The sequence below is a fragment of the Ostreococcus tauri genome (assembly GCF_000214015.3).
Source record: "Ostreococcus tauri WGS project CAID00000000 data, contig chromosome 08, whole genome shotgun sequence".
Classification (NCBI taxonomy): domain Eukaryota; kingdom Viridiplantae; phylum Chlorophyta; class Mamiellophyceae; order Mamiellales; family Bathycoccaceae; genus Ostreococcus; species Ostreococcus tauri.
In genome coordinates this window covers 161,285-174,842 of record NC_014433.2, presented here as the reverse complement: position 1 = coordinate 174,842, position 13,558 = coordinate 161,285, and the positions used below count along the sequence as shown (strand labels likewise).

Genomic DNA, 13,558 nt, shown 5'->3' with positions numbered 1-13,558 from the left:
GCGACGGGCGAAGGGTGGATGGACGCCGCGTTTGCGAGAACCGAGGCGCGGAGAGGCGCGGCGGGCGGTGGCGCGCGTGCGCGACCGAACGCTCGCGGAATCGGGGGAAGTGGGCTACGCGCCGTCGTTCGCAAAGGTGCGACGCGCGGTGGAGGCGGTGTGGGGGGAGATGACGGCGGACGAGCGCGCGGTGACGGTGACGGAGTACGTCATGTTGCACTTGGGCGGATCCAAACATCGCGCCAAGTGTTTCGAGGACGAACCGCCGGAGGAGAAAGGCGAGGTCGACGACGATGCGGTGCCGGTCGAAGCCGTGGATGACGTGAAGGATGATGACGCGAGCGTGGGGAGGAAGCACGAGAGGGATGAGGTAGAAACACCGATGACGACGGTGCGCGTGGCGCGCGGAAAGCGAGACGAAGACGCGAGGCGCTCGGACGACGGAGAAGGCATCACCGTGCGCGTTGAGGATGAGTACGATTGGGAGGGACGGTTACGAACACCGAAGATGGCGAAGAGTGAGGTCGTGAGTGATGTCGTCGAGCGATTCGTTCCTTGGTGGGAGAACGTGGACTCGCGGGATCCGCGGGCGGTGGGGCGGTGGGGCGAGGCGCTCGTGTATCACTACCTTCTCGCCACGTTCCCAGCGCGCGAGAACAACGTCGTGGAGTGGTTGAATGCGAACGAGGAGACGAATAGTTTTTATGACATCAAGGTGACGGACATCAAGACGGGTCTCGTGACGTTTGTCGAAGTGAAATCGACGCGTTTTGACGACAAGAACGCGTTCGAGATCTCCCCGTGGGAGTGGGATTTTGCGACGAAACCGAGCGTGAATTATCACATCTATCGCGTGTACAACGCTGGTGACAAATCACGGGTGCGCGTGCAAATCATCCGCGATCCGGCAAAGCTCGTAAGAGAGCACAAGGTGTCCATGGCGCTCGTCGTGTGACATCAATTTTTTACTTTACACCAAAACGCACTAGCCTCTTCAGTAGCCCAACTAGTCTAGTAATGAGCCCAACCTTTTCGTTCCCCGCCTTTTCAACTTTGCCATTTTCCTCCGATTTCTTCTTCTTCTGCGACTTCTTTCCCCCTCCAGTCGCTCCCCTTTCGCGTTTCTGAAACTTTGACGGATCTTCTCCGCACGCCTCGGCGAGCTGTTCAATCGACCACGCGTCTTCGACGTCAAACTCGCCACCAATCTTCGTACGTCGAAGTGCCGTCAGGTGACCCGTCGTACCGAGACTTTTGCACAAATCATACGCGAGCGTGCGCACGTACGTTCCCTTGGAGACGTGCGCTGAAAAGTGCACCGATTGTGCATCCTCCGAGTCGCGCTCGACGTGGAACTCGTGAATAACCACGGGTCTCGTCTTGCGCTCGACTTCCACGCCCTCTCGAGCAGACTTGTACAATCGCTTACCGTCCACCTTTATCGCGGAGTACATCGGGGGGAGCTGTTCGATGGGTCCGGTGAGCGCTCGCGCGCGCTCTCGCAACGCCTCGTCGGTGACGTGCTCCCACGGCTCTCGCTCGTTCACCGCTTCGTCCGCGTCCTGCGACGGCGTGCCCTCGCCCAATCTAATCGTCCCCGTATACGTCTTGTCCATTCCAGTGTACTCATCCACGCTCTTCGTCGCCCGACCGACGCACAGGATCAACAACCCGGTCGCCATCGGATCGAGCGTTCCGCAGTGGCCAACCTTCTTCACCCCTCGCTGTTTACTCAGCCTTCGTACGCGCGCGACGACGTCAAATGACGTGTACCCCTTTGGTTTATCCACCAAAATCGTCATATTTCGCCAGGTGTTGTCGTCCTTCGGTGCGTTCGGCGGTCGCACGAAGGCGCGTTCGGGAACCGGCCCGTTCTCCGCCACGGCGTTCGCTTTCGCCGCCGCTCGACCTCTCACCCGTGTTGACATCGAGACTCGCGCGCGCGTCACGACCGATAACGTCCTCTCCACCATCACCGTTCGACGCATCGCTCACAGTTCACTTTTCTTCTTACGAGCGTCCCGCTCAGAACGCGCTCCTCCGACCTTCTCTGCGTTCTCTCACAACTCGCTCCCCCTCCAGCTTTCTGCACGCCTTGTACGCCTTGAACAAGTCGTCACACGCCGACTTATCCACACCGGGCTGCGAGGTGGCGCAAGCTAAGGCCAAGCGAGATTCCTCGGCGCACCCTTGATCGACGACGCGCGGTGCGATTCCGGACGTTTGCATTCTCAAGCGCCGCTTCTCCGCGCGGCGCGTGCGTGTGTGACTACTGACGCCGCGCCTGTCGCGTGTATGATGAACGCCGAGGCGGGACGGCGAGCGGTGGTGCTGATGTGGTGACGCGCGCGAGGCGCGAAGTGGCGCGACGCGGCGCCTCGGGCAGGTGCACATCGAGCAGAGGTGAAGAGACGCGAACGAGGGCGTCGAACTCACTCACGTCGTCGTGACCGCTCGGAAATTTTCAGCGCACACGTCGCAGACGATGATGCCGCCGATTAAGAGCGCGAGAAACGTCAGGATGATGACGACGAAGATAACCGTCAAAGCGCCGAGCGACATCGACGCTTCGTTTTCGTCCGAGTCTGAATCGCCTGATGAATTCGCACTCCGCGATGTCCCTTCCTTTAACGGTGGTCGGATAGGCGAAAACGGTTTCACAAGCGTCCCCTTGCTCGCCGTGGATTTGCTCGCGGCGCCGAACATGTCCCGATGCGTCTTGGCGACGATTCTGCGGAAGTGCTCGCCGTGGACGAAAGTCGGCGCCGCGCGTCGATGCGCCTTCGAAAGAACGCTCTCGCCCAACCCCGCGAACTTGCCGACGTCGTAAAATTCCTCGACATCCTCGATAGTGGGCACACCAGCGCGCTTTCGAATTCTCTCGAGCTCACGCGCGAGGTCTTTCGCGTGGCGCGGCTTCTCGTCGTGCCAACTGGCGCTCGCGGAGACGCTCATGGTTGAAGATGACTGGATCGATACGAAGCGCGGATGTCGATGCCGAGTGTCGCCAGAAGGCGCGTCAATTGAGCGTGGATGTTTCGAGCGCGAGCGTGGTTTCGAGCGCGTCGATGTGAGGCTCACTCGTCCCAATGTCCTTTGTTCCATTGGATTTCAACGTGGTCTATACAGTTACATGTTGGTACATCACGCCGTGACCTCGTCCTGGGCGAGTTTTGGTCGCTTGGCGTGCGCCCCGTCGTCGCTTTCGGCGATTTCGGCGTTGATTTCTGCGAAGCAAAGCGCGTTGTTAGTCGTCACGTTCGTCCCGGGGGCTTGTGTTGATGAAGCCGTTCCTCGGCATCGGCAGAACGTCGATGTCTCCATCGAGTTGACCAGATTTCGCATCACTCTCGCGCGTAAGATGTCCCTATCTGTTGTTTATCCTCATATGCCGGTCGAATCAAGTCGCGGCGAAGAGACGCGAGCGCGTTGCGAGTCGTCACGCACCTCTAAGCGCGTCCTCTTCGCGCTTGCTTTCCTCGATTGCGGCTTGCTTTGCGGCTTGCTCGGCTTCCCTCTGTAACGCGCGTTCGGACTTCTTCGGAATCGGGCGTCGTCTGCCAGTCGTGCGCTCGATTTCTTTGATCTCCGCTCGCATTTTCTGTCCCCATGCAATGAGATCGTCGAGCGAGGGATCGCCCTTGAACTGAACAAATTCGTCTCGCAAATGCGTGAGATCGCTCATCCAGTGACCGACGAGCTTCCACACGTGCCCGCGCACGTATCCGAACGGCGTCGTGTACGACTTACATATCTCGAAGTACTCGATCATCAATTCGACCGCGGCGACACCGTCCATTGGAATCGGCGCGTGACCGTCACTGGGCGGTTCGTAAAACGGCGGATCACTGAACAACGCGGGGTTGCTCAAGAGCGGTTCGGCGCTCAGAACGCCATCCGCGCCGGTGGCCTCAAGACACGCCTTTGCTTCCGCGAGGGAGCGAATATCACCATTAGCGAGGACTGGAACCTTGAGTGCATCCTTGATTGCTTTAATGTACGTCCTGCGAGCGTTCATGGCTGTCAGTCATCGATACGCGATGTGGGCGCAGAAAAAAATGCGGATTCACCCGAGCGGCGAATTGATTCCTCAGTTAGTGGTGCATGTTTTTGTCGTCAAGATTTTTCGGAACAGATCTATGGTGTATTTTTAGGTTTGTCGTCACCGGAATCTTTGCCGCTCGTTTGTGGAAAACGCAAAAAAAAAACGTGTCGCTCTCATTAAGCGCGTACGCACCAGTTTGCTCGAATTTCTGCGCACCGCTTCTGCTCTCGTGTGCGCCCGTGCACGGCGACAAGTTGCGCCCCCGCAGCCTCGACCATCTTTGCATACTTTAATGTTGTCTCCAAATCATCGAAGACGCGAATTTTCGCCGTGACCGGAACGGGTAGCTCCTCGTCCAATTTCCTGATCAACGCGTCCACCGTCTTCCAATCGTCCATCAAAAACGCCCCATAATTACCTCTCTTCGCAATCCTCTGCGGGCACCCAAAGTTTATATCCACCCCATCGCAGTACGGCGCGATCAACGTCGCCGCCTTGAGCAACATCTCCGGATCATTCGCGCAGAACTGCGCCAAGAGCGGCCTATCGCGCGTCGACGTGCTAAAAATCTCTTGTCGATACTTTGGACTCTCCACGAACAACCGCGCGTGTATCATCGGCGTGTACCCCAGCGTCGCACCGTATCGCTTACACAGCTCCCTGAACGCAAGTTCGCTCTGATCTACCATGGGCGCCACGTGATACCTCGGCGACCCGAGCTCCTCGAAGAACGCAAACCCTCTCGGCTTTGCGCTCCGCCCCGAACGCTCGCGCGCGCACTCGTGCGCCGGCTCGTTCGACCCATCTCCGGTCGCCGAGAACCGAAACTCACGCGGGAGCTCGATCGCGGACGTCGACGGATCACATCGCGTCGAGGAATCGTCGTCGGCTCGCGTCATTGTTGAATTTGCAAAACCGGCGGCGGCGGCGCTCTCTCCCGCCGCGCGCGTCGTCTCGAGCGCTCGACGGTTCACGCGAGACGGCTCGACGCCGTGCGTTTTGATCGCGCGTTCGAGTTCACGACGCGCGAGAGAGAGTCCGCGACGCGCGCGTCGCATCCTGAGGACGTGTGTCCGAGGGCGTGGCGTCCGCGCGTCGCGGCGGCGACGTCGAGAGTCGACGCGAGCGCGCGCGAGCGCGTGATGAACGCGTCTATAGCGTACGATGAATAATATATAACACGGCTCGCGTCGCATCGCGTGTGAATCCTCCAGGGCGCGTTCGCCCGGTCGCGCCGTCGCGTCGCGGTTTATCCGCTACTGAAAGCTCTCCGCCGGCGGACACGTCTCCTTGGGATGTTTCGACGCGTAGTGATCCTTCAGTTGGTGATGATTGATCAGTTGGAGCTTGCACATGGGGCACGTCACCTTGAGCGCCTTCGCGCCGGCGCCGATCTCGGACCTAGGGGAGCGAAGACGAATGTGCTGTTGTCAGTCTTGTTGGCTCTGGGACAAGAGTTTGAGAGAACCGACGATGACACGGACGATTCGATGTCCATCGCGGCTGTTCGACGCACTTCTTGTCCTTGCCCGAGTGTTTCTTGGCGTTGCGCTCTTGGGCGATGGCCTTGGCGGCGCCGCGCACCATGGTGCACGACCGAGGCGCGCAGTGAGGTTTTGGTTTTTGACGTTGACGTTTATCGTTACTTGACATGTAGGATGGCTATGGCTTGCTGAGGTATCGTTCGCGTCGCGTCGGTGGTTGCTAGGTGTCTTGATTGGTCGCGGACCCTAGGCAGCATCGGTATCGATGGCGCACAGTAAGTCCCCAGCGGCGCACGAGTCACCCTTGACGACGACGACGTGCTTGAGCGTGCCTGAGACGGGCGACGCCACCGTGGTCTCCATCTTCATCGCACTGAGGACGACGAGGGACTCGCCAGCCTTGACCTTTTGGCCCGGGGCGATGAGAACGTCGACGACGTCGCCGGACATCGGCGCGCCGATCGAACCCTCATCGAGCGGGTCGCTCTTCTCCCGCGCAGTGGAAACCACGCCAGACTTCGTGGATTCAAGCACCTTACGGTCGTGGATCTCCACCACGCGCGGGATGCCGTTGACCTCGAAGAACACCTCGCGGCTCCCGCTGGGCAAGAGCTCACCGACAGCCTTGAGCTTGATGTTCGTGCTCACGCCACGATCCGTGGTGACCTCAATCTCTTCGTCGATGTCGAGGCCCTTCAAGAACGCCTTGGTTGGCAACAAGCCAACCGGACCGACAGTGTCGCGCTTGACGACGTATTCGTCAAACACTTTGGGATAAAGTGCCGCCGCGAGAGTGTCCTTGTGCGTGATCGCGCGGCGACCCACGTGCTTGCGAGCCAAATCGTTTTGGAGCTTGGACAGATCCAGCTCTGGAAGCGACGCGCCCGGGCGACCGTTGATGATGTCCTTGCCCTTGACAACCTTGGAGCGAAGCGGCTCAGGGAAGCCGCCAACCGGCTGCCCCAAGTAACCTTGGAAGTATTCGACGACGGACGTCGGGAACGAGAGCGTGTCAGCTTTCTCGAGGAGGGATTTCTCATCCAAGTTGTTCGCGACCAAGAACTGAGCAAAGTCGCCAACTACCTTGGAGGACGGTGTCACTTTCACAATGTCACCCAGAATTCTGTTCGCAGTCGCGTACGAGTCCTTGATACGATCCCACTCACTACCCAAGCCGTTCGCGTAAGCTTGAAACTTCAAGTTCGTGTACTGACCGCCCGGCATTTCGTGAATGTATACATCCGAGCTGCCGCTCTTGATGCCGCTTTCGTATGGAGAGTAAAGACCTCTCGTTTGTTCCCAGAACAAGTTGAGTTTTAACACTTCTTCGATGTCCATACCCGTGTCGAGATCGGTTCCAGCGACAGAGTTCAGGACGGCGCCGATGCTGGGTTGAGACGTCGTGCCGGACAAGGCGTCCATGCACACGTCAACGACGTCGGCACCGGCGTTCGCGCAAGCAAGCATCGATGCGACACCGGTGGAGGCCGTGTCATGTGTGTGCACATGGATCGGCAAATCGGGGAATTTTGCTCGAATCGCCTCCACGAGCATCGTCGCTGCACGTGGCTTGAGCAGACCGGCCATATCTTTGATGGCGAGGACGTCAATACCGTGGGCGACGAGCTTTTCGGTGAGCGCGACGTAGTAATCCAAAGTGTACTTCGTTCTCTTCGGATCACTCACGTCACCGCTGTAGCAAATCGTCGCCTCAACAACACCGTTCGCGTTGCGGACGGCATCAATACCGAACATGAGGTTGTCTTCGTAGTTCAAGGAGTCGAACACGCGGAAGATGTCGACGCCAGACTTCTTCGCTTGGTGCACGAAAGCCTGCACGACGTTGTCGGCGTAACTCGTGTAACCAACCGCGTTAGCACCTCGAAGGAGCATTTGGAACGGAATGTTCGGTACTTGCTCGCGGAGAAGTTCAAGTCGTCGCCAGGGATCTTCCTGCAGGAATCGAAGAGCCACGTCGAACGTAGCACCACCCCACATTTCCAAAGAGTACGCGCCATCGAGAGCACTTCGCGTAAGCGGAGCAGAGCGTCGCATATCGTGAGTGCGTACTCGAGTCGCAAGGAGCGACTGGTGAGCGTCACGCCACGTGGTGTCCATGATGAGTAGACCCTTGTGGTTGCGAACCGCCTTGGCGAAGCCCGCCGGACCTTCCTTATCCAAAATAGCCTTGAACCCCTTACCCTGAAGGTCGTCCAATAACTTCTTCGGCTCCGGAACCGGCGGTTCCACGCACGTAGGCGCCGGACCCACCGCACCTGGGTGAGAGGATCCGTTCACTGCAACATCACCGAGGTAGTTCAGGAGCTTTTGCGTGTCATCGATGTACGAATCGAGCTTGAACAAGCTCGGCGTGCTGTCGATGAAATCCGTGGCAAAGTTGGCGCTCAAGAACGTCTCATTCTGCATGACGTTCAACAAGAACGGAATGTTCGTCTTGACACCACGAATGCGGAACTCGTTCAAGGAACGATACATCTTCTGCACCGCAGCATCGAACGTCTTCTCCGTGCACGTGAGCTTGACGAGAAGAGAGTCGTAGTTGGGCGAAACGCGAGAGCCGACGACGACTTCACCGTCGAGGCGAACACCCATGCCGCCCGGGGGGCGATACACTTCAACCTTACCGAAATCCGGGGCAAAGTTCATCGATGGGTCTTCAGTGGTGATTCTGCACTGCATCGCAAAACCTCTGAGCACGATGTCCTCTTGGGAGTTGATTCCGATGTCGCTGAGCTTTTGACCACCCGCGATGAGGATTTGTGACTGCACCAAATCGACACCGGTGACTTCCTCCGTCACCGTGTGTTCGACCTGAATACGCGGATTCACTTCCAAGAAGTAGTGACGACCTTCCTTGTCGACCATGAACTCCACGGTCCCGGCGTTGCGGTAGTTGACGTGCTTGGCGAGCTTGATGGCGTCGTTGCACAACGTATCGCGGAGTACCGGATCGAGGTTCGGCGCCGGGGCGAGCTCGACCACCTTCTGATGACGCCGTTGCACCGAGCAATCGCGCTCGCCAAGGTGGACGACGTTCCCGTAGTTGTCGGCGAGAATTTGCACCTCGATGTGTCGCGGCGCCTCGACGTATCGCTCCAGGAACATTCGCCCGTCACCGAATGCCGTCTGCGCTTCGCTCGACGCTCGCTTGAAAGCGTCCTCGAGCTCGTCAAACTCCTTGACAACGCGCATACCGCGTCCACCTCCGCCCATGGCGGCCTTAAGCATGATCGGCATCCCGAACTCTCTCGCGAATTCCAGCGCGTCGTTCACGTCCATTGTCGCCGTCGCAGTGCCCGGGACGAGCGGCAAGCCGCACTCCGTCGCCTTTTGCTTCGCGATCACCTTGTCGCCCATCTCCGTCAACGTCTGCGATCGCGGACCGATGAGAACGATGCCCTCCTCCTCGCAGCGTCTCGCGAACGTCGCGTTCTCGCTCAACAAACCGTACCCGGGGTGAATCGCCTGCGCCCCGTTCTCCTTGGCGCAGCGGATGATGCTTTCGTAATCCAAGTACGCCGCCACGGGCGCCTTACCCACCCCCACCTCGTACGACTCATCCGCCTTGTATCTGTGCGTGGACTGTCGATCGGCGTCCGCGAAGATCGCCACCGTCTTCATCCCGAGCTCTTGTCCCGCTCGGAACACGCGAACCGCGATTTCCCCGCGATTCGCGCACAAAATCTTCGTGAATCCACTCTTCGCTCGCAGGATATCCTCGATCGTCCGTCCACCACTCGTCGCATTCTCACCGTTCGCCGTCGCGCTCGCGATCACGCCCTCTCGATCACCGCCCGGCGTCTCCGCGTCGCGCCCGCCGCCCGTCCGCGCGCCCGCCGCCGTCCTCGACCGACCTCCCGTCCGTCTTCTCGCGTCCACGACCCCCCGCGGCGGTCCGTTCGATCCATCGACATCACGTCCCTCGTTCGCCGTCCCCGCGCGCGCGCTGGAGACGCGCGCGCGGACGCACGCGCGCTTCTTTCCGTCTCGCGCGCGAGAGGTTTTGATCACCGACGCGCCGGCGGCGCGCGCGCTGGACGCCATCCCGCGCGACGCGGCGGGCGACGGTCGGTCGATCGTCTCGAACGCGCGTGCGCGCGTGCGTCGCACTCGATCTCGCGCGCGTCGATGGGGACGGGCGCGGGCGAACGGCGAGAGACCGGCGGTGGTGGGCGCCGTCGGTGTAAACCCTGAGGCGGCGACGCGCGACGGCGAGAGGGACGATGGACGACGGTTGGAGACGGTTGGAGACGCGTGAAACGGTGTGCGTAGAAAGTATTGAAAGTACACGGTCGTCTGTGGCGCGCGGTGGTGGGCGCGAGGGAGGACGCGGTGGTGGCGGCGGAGCGGGCGGAGCGGGCGAGAAGGCGCGACGGTTAGCGCATCGAACGCACGGCGCCGATCTTTTCATACGCGCACTCGGCGCGCGATAGGACCTTGCCGGTATCGTTTGATCGCGTCTCCACGGCGACGATGACTCGGAACGGCTCCCGTTGGTCGGTGATTTGGAGCACGCTCGAGCGTAGAGTGAGCGGCTCTCCGGGAGCGCACACGTCCAAGACGTCGCACCGTAACGACTTCAGAGTCACCAGCGGCGGTCGCGGTAAGATGGCGCGATCCATCAGCGCGATCGACGCCGCCCAATTTCCATGCGCGCTCGCGGCGACGCCGAACATGGCCGGCGCCACGATGCCCGGGATCTCCTCGTATTGCGCCGGAAAAGCCATCTTGCTCTCGCACACGTTTTCCTCTTGCTCGCATCTAAACGTCTTGAGCCCGATCCCTCCCTCACCGACGTGCGCGTGTCCACTGACAAAATCTACGCACAACGGATCGTACGCCTCCTGTAAGCTCCGTCGCGGCTTCGAGGCGTCGATCGCCACCCCCGCGAGCGCCGCCGGATGTTTCGGCGAGTTGCACGGATTGACATCCACCCCTTGATCCGCGAGCTCGTTCCACCGCGACGCCGTCGCCGCCTCCCTCTGCGCCGTGAACGACCGCCGCGCGCGATCGATCGACGTCTCTGACGTCCTCGCGCGCGCGCGCGACGACACCGATGCCGGATCCGATGAATTCCCAACCGTCATCAATTCTCTCCCTCGCGTCGCACCCATCGCCTCTCCGCGCGCGCGCGCGACGTCCATCGCGCGCGCGTCCATCGCGCGCGCGACGATCGCGGCGAACCGTCCATCGAGCGCGCGACGCATCGTTCTCGAGCGCGTTCGAGCGCGCGATGCTCTGCCGGGCCCGCACCTCGCGACGCGCATGCGCGTCGGCGTCCCGCGCGTCGTCCCGCGCGTCGCGCCCAGGCGACGGACGCGATCGCGACGACCGCGCGCGCGCGATCGATCGAGCGACGACCGCGCGACGGGCGATGGGTCGGACGCGATGATGGTTTCGGTGAAGATCTTCACGAGAGACCCACCGAGCGATGGACGGGCGTGCGAACGGTGTCGAGGGCGCGGGGTCGTGCCGTGCGCGGTGTGCTCGGGCGAGGGGTGTTTGGGGGGACGGGCGAGGATTTTAGGGCCCGGGGTGTGGCCGAGGTGGTGCGCGGAGTGTCGCGCGAGCGGCGCGAGCGGGTGCGGCGATTGTTACGGGACGGGCAAGTATCGCGAACCGATCGGGTTCAGGCTCTGACGCGCGCGCGCGCGCTCGGACGCGCGAGGTGAGATTTATTTTCGCGGTCGGCGCGACGCCGAGCGTTGTTGTACAATGTCTAGCGACTTACGTCGTCTCCGCCAAGGCGGATAATAAGCCGTCGATGACGGCGATTCTGTCGCCGATGAGTTTCTTCCTCCCGTCGAGCGCCGAGTGCGCGGTCGTTCTGTTCTGCGCTATGTGTCTCGCGCGAGCCGCTTTGCGTCGCGACTTACTCGCTCGGAGTAAACGCGCGATCTCTCGTCGAGCTTCGTCCACGTCGCGAACGTCTGGATCCGCGTCCGAGTCGTCCGAGTCGTCCACGCCGAACCCATCAACCGACGCATCACTCGACCCATCGTCGTCCACGACCTCCCGAGCGCCACCGTCGTCTCGAGCGAACGAGAACGATCCCGCTCCGCGCTCCGCGCCGCCGTCCCGCGCCGCCGCCCGCGTCCTCCCGCGCGCCCGCTCCAGCGCCGACGTCCCCGCCACCGCCTCGAACGCGCGTTCCGCCGCCACCACGCGCGCGCGCACCGCGTCTTCCACGACGCGCGCGCGTTGTAGAAACCGATTCCGTCCGCTCGCGTCCGCCGTCGCCCGCGCCAGCGCCCGCGCGCGCGCCACCGCGTCGCTCGCCCGCTCCAGCGCCGACGTCCCGCGCTTCGCGTCCCGCTCAAGTCGCCACGCGTCCGCGTCCGCGTCCGCGTCCGTCGTCGCCGTCGCCCGCACCGTCGCCGTGCCGTCGTCCCCGCGATCGGTCGCTCCAACCACCCGTCCGCGTCCAGTCGTTCCCACCGCCCGTCGCGCCCGCGCGTCGCCCATCGCGTCCGCCGTCCCTCGAGCGCGCGCGCGATCGCCCGTCGCGCGCGTCACCGATCGCGCGCGCGCGCGCCGGGCTCGCGCGCGCGCCGGCGCGCGGGACGATCGACCGGCGTGGACGTCGCGGTGAAAGGGACGATCGACCGGCGTGGACGTCGCGGTGAAAGGGACGATCGACCGGCGTGGACGTCGCGTGAAAGGGACGATCGACCGGCGTGGACGTCGCGGTGAAACGTGTGGGCGAACTGTATGATGCGTATACGACGCCCCCGAGCGCCATCGGGGCGAACGAGCGCGCGATCGCCCCGATGGCGCGACTCGGGGACGATGATCGGCGTTCGTGCGCTTGAGTATGGGATGTGCCCCGCGCGGGCGAAGAGACGCGTCGACAGATCGACGCGCGCGACGACGCGGCGCGACATGGTGCGACGGGCGCGCGCGCGACGGCGACGATGGCGCGACGACGACGACGACGACGGGAATTGACGCGGGATTCGATCGCGCGCAGGCGGATTTCGTGGGGAAACAGTTCGACAAGGTGGAGGTTGGGAAAAAAGTGCTCGAGCAGTACGATGACGCGCAGCAGCGGGCGTTTTACACCGTCGTCATGGGAGGCGGGGGGGACGACATACACTTTGGGATTTATCGCGCGCCGGGAGATGGGGTGCGGGAGAGCAGCGCGGCGACGACGGAGTGGATGATGACGCAGTTGGACATGGCGCGGCCGATCGGCGCGGGCGACCGCGTGCTCGACGTTGGAAGTGGACACGGTGGTGGATCGCACGCGCTGGCGAAGCGATTTGGATGCAAGGTGCTTGGATATAACATCGGGCCGCAGCAGAACGCGCAGAATTTGGCCAAGGCGAAGGAGCTCGGGTTGGGCGATTTGGTTGACGCCGTCGTCGGCGATATCAACCAACCGTTCCCGGCGGATTGGACCGACTCGTTCGACTCCGTGTGGTCGTGCGAGGTTTTGTGCCACGCCGGGGACAAGACGGAGCTATTCAAGGAGATTTATCGCGTGATGAAGCCGGGAGCCGCGTTCGTGTTCTCAGACATCATGGGCGCCGACGGCGCCGACGAAAAGACGCTCAAGGGATTCACCGATCGCAACGCCACCACCGTCATGGGGCGACCATCCGGATACATGCAGTGCATCAAGGACGCGGGTCTGGATTACGTCACGTGGTGGGACGGGAGTAACCATCTCGAGACGTACTTCCGGGACATGATAAATCAAATCCACACGCACCGCGAGGAGATGCTCTCCAAGGGCATCACTGAGCAGTACTTGAACAACTGGCTCGAATCTCTCACCGAGCGCGCGGATACGCAGCGCGACAAGGGCGTGTTCGCGTGGGGCGTGTTCGTCTGCCGCAAGCCGCTGGCGTGAGAACCAACACCGAAACGCGAGCAGAGCGTCAACACAGTATCAATTTCCCACGTCCCATTGAATTCATCAATTTATTGTATTGCAACGAAGATTATTAATTCACGTCTTCACGACTCATCGTTCGCGTACTCACGATGAGTACTGCTTAAGAGG

General features: G+C 61.6%; 11 protein-coding genes across 11 annotated transcripts; 3 read left to right on the top strand and 8 right to left on the bottom strand.

Moving 5' to 3' along the window:
- Positions 1-169: 169 nt before the first annotated feature.
- OT_ostta08g01050 (Domain of unknown function DUF3883) lies at positions 170-955 on the top strand (the record flags this gene model as incomplete). Its single annotated transcript, XM_022983514.1, has 1 exon — positions 170-955. One exon carries the CDS (start codon positions 170-172, stop codon positions 953-955), a length of 786 nt encoding a protein of 261 aa, XP_022840928.1.
- A 10-nt stretch (positions 956-965) lies between these two features.
- OT_ostta08g01040 (Pseudouridine synthase II) lies at positions 966-1,988 on the bottom strand (the record flags this gene model as incomplete). Its single annotated transcript, XM_003080622.2, has 1 exon — positions 966-1,988. The coding sequence occupies one exon, from the start codon at positions 1,986-1,988 to the stop codon at positions 966-968; it is 1,023 nt and encodes a 340-aa protein (XP_003080670.2).
- A 37-nt stretch (positions 1,989-2,025) lies between these two features.
- Positions 2,026-2,229, bottom strand: OT_ostta08g01030 (CHCH; the record flags this gene model as incomplete). Its single annotated transcript, XM_003080621.1, has 1 exon — positions 2,026-2,229. The coding sequence occupies one exon, from the start codon at positions 2,227-2,229 to the stop codon at positions 2,026-2,028; it is 204 nt and encodes a 67-aa protein (XP_003080669.1).
- A 207-nt stretch (positions 2,230-2,436) lies between these two features.
- OT_ostta08g01020 (unnamed product) lies at positions 2,437-2,955 on the bottom strand (the record flags this gene model as incomplete). The annotated part of the gene is made up of 1 exon (XM_003080620.1): positions 2,437-2,955. One exon carries the CDS (start codon positions 2,953-2,955, stop codon positions 2,437-2,439), a length of 519 nt encoding a protein of 172 aa, XP_003080668.1.
- Positions 2,956-3,144: 189 nt separating this feature from the next.
- Positions 3,145-4,944, bottom strand: OT_ostta08g01000 (tRNA-dihydrouridine synthase, conserved site; the record flags this gene model as incomplete). The annotated part of the gene is made up of 3 exons (XM_022983513.1): positions 3,145-3,227; positions 3,448-4,004; positions 4,238-4,944. The coding sequence occupies 3 exons, from the start codon at positions 4,942-4,944 to the stop codon at positions 3,145-3,147; spliced, it is 1,347 nt and encodes a 448-aa protein (XP_022840927.1).
- Positions 4,945-5,301: 357 nt separating this feature from the next.
- Positions 5,302-5,632, bottom strand: OT_ostta08g00990 (Zinc finger protein 706; the record flags this gene model as incomplete). Its single annotated transcript, XM_022983512.1, has 2 exons — positions 5,302-5,446; positions 5,562-5,632. The coding sequence occupies 2 exons, from the start codon at positions 5,630-5,632 to the stop codon at positions 5,302-5,304; spliced, it is 216 nt and encodes a 71-aa protein (XP_022840926.1).
- A 143-nt stretch (positions 5,633-5,775) lies between these two features.
- OT_ostta08g00980 (Rudiment single hybrid motif) lies at positions 5,776-9,594 on the bottom strand (the record flags this gene model as incomplete). Its single annotated transcript, XM_003080616.1, has 1 exon — positions 5,776-9,594. One exon carries the CDS (start codon positions 9,592-9,594, stop codon positions 5,776-5,778), a length of 3,819 nt encoding a protein of 1,272 aa, XP_003080664.1.
- Positions 9,595-9,926: 332 nt separating this feature from the next.
- Positions 9,927-10,694, bottom strand: OT_ostta08g00970 (unnamed product; the record flags this gene model as incomplete). Its single annotated transcript, XM_003080615.2, has 1 exon — positions 9,927-10,694. The coding sequence occupies one exon, from the start codon at positions 10,692-10,694 to the stop codon at positions 9,927-9,929; it is 768 nt and encodes a 255-aa protein (XP_003080663.2).
- A 244-nt stretch (positions 10,695-10,938) lies between these two features.
- Positions 10,939-11,190, top strand: OT_ostta08g00960 (unnamed product; the record flags this gene model as incomplete). The annotated part of the gene is made up of 1 exon (XM_003080614.2): positions 10,939-11,190. One exon carries the CDS (start codon positions 10,939-10,941, stop codon positions 11,188-11,190), a length of 252 nt encoding a protein of 83 aa, XP_003080662.2.
- An 87-nt stretch (positions 11,191-11,277) lies between these two features.
- On the bottom strand, positions 11,278-12,015 carry OT_ostta08g00950 (unnamed product; the record flags this gene model as incomplete). The annotated part of the gene is made up of 1 exon (XM_022983511.1): positions 11,278-12,015. The coding sequence occupies one exon, from the start codon at positions 12,013-12,015 to the stop codon at positions 11,278-11,280; it is 738 nt and encodes a 245-aa protein (XP_022840925.1).
- Positions 12,016-12,432: 417 nt separating this feature from the next.
- Positions 12,433-13,405, top strand: OT_ostta08g00940 (Methyltransferase type 11; the record flags this gene model as incomplete). Its single annotated transcript, XM_022983510.1, has 2 exons — positions 12,433-12,435; positions 12,521-13,405. 2 exons carry the CDS (start codon positions 12,433-12,435, stop codon positions 13,403-13,405), a joined length of 888 nt encoding a protein of 295 aa, XP_022840924.1.
- Between the last annotated feature and the right edge of the window lie 153 nt (positions 13,406-13,558).